The 3,136-nt window shown below is 56.7% G+C and overlaps 1 protein-coding gene across 2 annotated transcripts in view; it reads left to right on the forward strand.

Annotated features, from left to right (window-relative positions):
• Positions 1-647: 647 nt before the first annotated feature.
• Positions 648-3,136, forward strand: part of LOC133120056 (7SK snRNA methylphosphate capping enzyme-like) — a 10,133-nt gene continuing 7,644 nt past the window's right edge. Inside the window, exons 1-3 of one of the 2 annotated variants that reach the window (XM_061230215.1) lie at positions 648-771; positions 1,142-1,262; positions 1,706-3,136. The exon at positions 1,706-3,136 is cut by the window's right edge and continues 138 nt beyond it. In XM_061230215.1, coding sequence (XP_061086199.1) covers positions 1,730-3,136 — 1,407 coding nt within the window. In that variant the 5' untranslated portion in view covers positions 648-771; positions 1,142-1,262; positions 1,706-1,729. Of the gene's footprint in view, positions 1,263-1,705 lie in introns of both variants that reach the window. The other variant, XM_061230216.1, reaches the window with a different exon arrangement.

Genomic DNA, 3,136 nt, shown 5'->3' on the forward strand with positions numbered 1-3,136 from the left:
AGAAATGCACACCTGCAACATATATCGCTAACTTGTTAGCTACCTTGCGAGGCAGCGACATATTTTGTTCGTAGAAAACACCATATCCCATAAGCACGACCCCCTTTCAAAGCCCCTTGCCCGAACACATGTTCTTGTACAGGGCGCCGGGATCGAAACAAACTCAACCATACAGTTTCCCTTCTAGATTTTGTAGACATGTGGAACTTGGACATGTATACACTTTCCCCCGATCACTATTGTCGCTAAAACAGAATTAAACGAGCTAATCGCGTCACAGAAAACGTCTGCACAACCTCGAGTGTTGTTTACATGGCTAGGGGTGGCCTACACAAATGCCTGTCTGTCCAGAAGTCCGCGTATTTCATAGTCATGAGCAGTTGTTCGCAAATCAATTAACTTGACTGAATCCTTTTAATTTTGTTACAATAGTGGATTTTTTCAATATTATCCGAGCTTGGATTTAGCAAAGGATCCACACAGGCGATGTGCTGCGCAGCCAAGAAGTAACTGACACGGGGAGGTGCTTAAGCAAGCGTATAGACGGTTTCGTTGGTCGTCTGGCATTAGGGACGTTCTATAATTGGTTAAAAGGGCAGTCAATCCGCGTTTAAGCGTCCCACGAGGCATATAAAGACCTCGGAGACCTTAAAAACGTTGAGCGAGCTACAGTAGAGCAACCAAGAAACTTGGTTACTCAATATAGCTGGGATCAGTTTGCGAGGGAACAAGCTCTCCGACATACACACTTACACACAGACTGACTGAAAGGTTTTGCCATTTTATACGCTTTAGTCAAATTTTATTTTTCGTCCAAAGGGCGTGTCTCTTCAGTTCGACTGTTTCGTTCCGCATCAGTCTAGCTAACTTATAACGTTAGCCTGCTAGCTACCTGCATATTCAAGCTAGCTAGCCAGGAAACTTAGCGACGGGTTACTGTAAGAAATGTATGTCGTCAGGTCCGTTATTGGCTTGATTTAATTTATTTTCTTATTTTTCTTTATCACTTTGTAGAAAATTAGTCCGGAGAGAGAGGCTGTGCCTACTTTGTTTAGGAGAAGGCGAAGAAATCTACTACTTGGTAGTGTGTGTTTTGTGAGCACTGACGGTGATTGAATGCATTTTTTTATGTTCCATCTAGCTCTCATTGTTAATGAATTTTTCATGAGAACGGAACGACGGACGCCTGAGGAGGCGGGTTTAAGCAAATCAGTTTCCTCGTTCACTGCTATTTGGAGGAGGCGGGTCCACGCAAGCGAGAGGTGGGTTTCCGTGTTTAAACGCACATTCGACGTCGAGGGCTTGTGGTTTTGCTTTCACCCTGTCGTAACGCATGGTTACGAGAGCGGTATAATGTGGCCACTGTTTTAGTAACCTAAAGATTGCCAATGTTGTTAAAACAATGTTCGTTTTTCTTACTTTTTTGCCTCCCACGTCAGATTTAGCTACTATTCACGGTTATATGTGTATAATTTTAACTTATTTGGGGACATTTGTAAAAAGGAAGCGAGGAAGTGAAATAAAGTTATTCCATGTTACATCTGTGCTGAGGGAAGGCAGTTTCCGTTACAGTTGGATTTAACGTTACAGTTGGATTTAAATCTGGCAAGCTTCATCAGTAAAAAAAACGTCAGACGTTTTAGTATTTATTTATATTGTTCTTGGCGGTGGGAGAGATGTTTATGTTTGTGTTTGGCTTTACCAGATCCATGCCAGTTTCGGGAGGAAGATGATCGAAATGTCGGTTGACAAAGAGGCGGCTTTAGCGCGGGACGGTCACACAGAACCCGGGGGAAGCTGCGCGAGGAGGGGGGGCGCGGGGGCAGAGGCGCTAACGGGCCCCACGGCGGCGCCGGCCTGCGTGGAGGTCTCGTTTGCCGGAAGCGTGCTTCTGGCAGAGCGCAGCGCCGAAACGGAACCGGGAGCGGCCGGTAGCGGTGGGGACGAGGGGGCGGGGCAGGGGGGCGGGACGCGGGGCGACTCCACGCGGCTGTCGGACACGATGCGGGCTGCTCCGCAGCCGGGCCCGGTCCGGCAGAACAAGCGGCGGAACGCGGTGGGGTCGGGCTTGCGGGCCGCGGGCCCGGGCAAGAGGCGGCGACGCGCCAACTCGGAGAGCAACCCGGTTCTGCCCAGCAACTTCCTGCTGGGCGGGAACATCTTCGACCCGCTGAACCTGAACAGCCTGCTGGATGAGGAGGTGAGCCGCGCGCTGAACGCAGAGACGCCCGAGTGCTCGCCGCTTCCCGCCAAGAGCCGCGAGCCGGTGGAGATCCTGGTCCCGCGCGACGTTACCGACCCGCTCAGCCTGAACCGGGCCGGCCACGCCCTGCTGCCCGCGCCCCGCCGGAGGCGGCCCCGGCACCGGCACCACGGCCCCCAGCCCCGCCCCGCCCCGCCCCCCAGAGTCCCGGGCCGGCCCTCTTCGCCGCCCTCGCTGCCGGGCGTGGCCCCCAGGGCCCCCAGAGAGGGCGCGGCCTCGCCTGTCCCGCGGCCCCTCCCCCAAAACCAGCCGGGCTCCTCCTCCTCCTGCGACCCCGCCCCTTTCCCTCCGGCTCTCGCTGCCCCAGGCCCCGCCTCTGCCCCGCCCCCGGTCGCCCAGCAACGCAAACGCAGCCGCTGCAACCCGCCGGGCGCCTGTAATAAAGAGGGTCGTGGCCCGGGCCCCGTCCCCCAGCAGAAGAAGTTCCAGTACGGCAACTACAACAAGTACTACGGCTACCGCAACCCGGGGTGCAGCGAGGACCCCCGACTCCGGGTCATGCGGCCCGAGTGGTTCCGGGGGAAGGCGGTCCTGGACCTGGGCTGCAACGCGGGTCACCTGACCCTCTTCATCGCCCGGCACTGGCGGCCCGGCCGCATCGTGGGGCTGGACATCGACGGGTGCCTGGTGCACGCGGCCAGGCAGAACGTGCGCCACTACCTGTCCCACCTGCAGGCCCTGGAGGCCCGCCGGGCGGGGAGGGGCCCGGGGCCCGGGGAGGAGGAGACTCACCGAGAGGGAGGAGAGAATGAGAGGGGGCGGGGCCCGGAGGAGGGTGGGGGCGAGGCTGTGCGACTGCAGGAAGGGGCGGGCCCTATGCAGCGGGGGGAGGGAGGAGGCAGGGCGGAGAGAGAGGCGGACACCCCTGGGCCC

Source organism: Conger conger, unplaced genomic scaffold (genome assembly GCF_963514075.1).
Source record: "Conger conger unplaced genomic scaffold, fConCon1.1 SCAFFOLD_69, whole genome shotgun sequence".
In the NCBI taxonomy this organism is placed as follows: domain Eukaryota; kingdom Metazoa; phylum Chordata; class Actinopteri; order Anguilliformes; family Congridae; genus Conger; species Conger conger.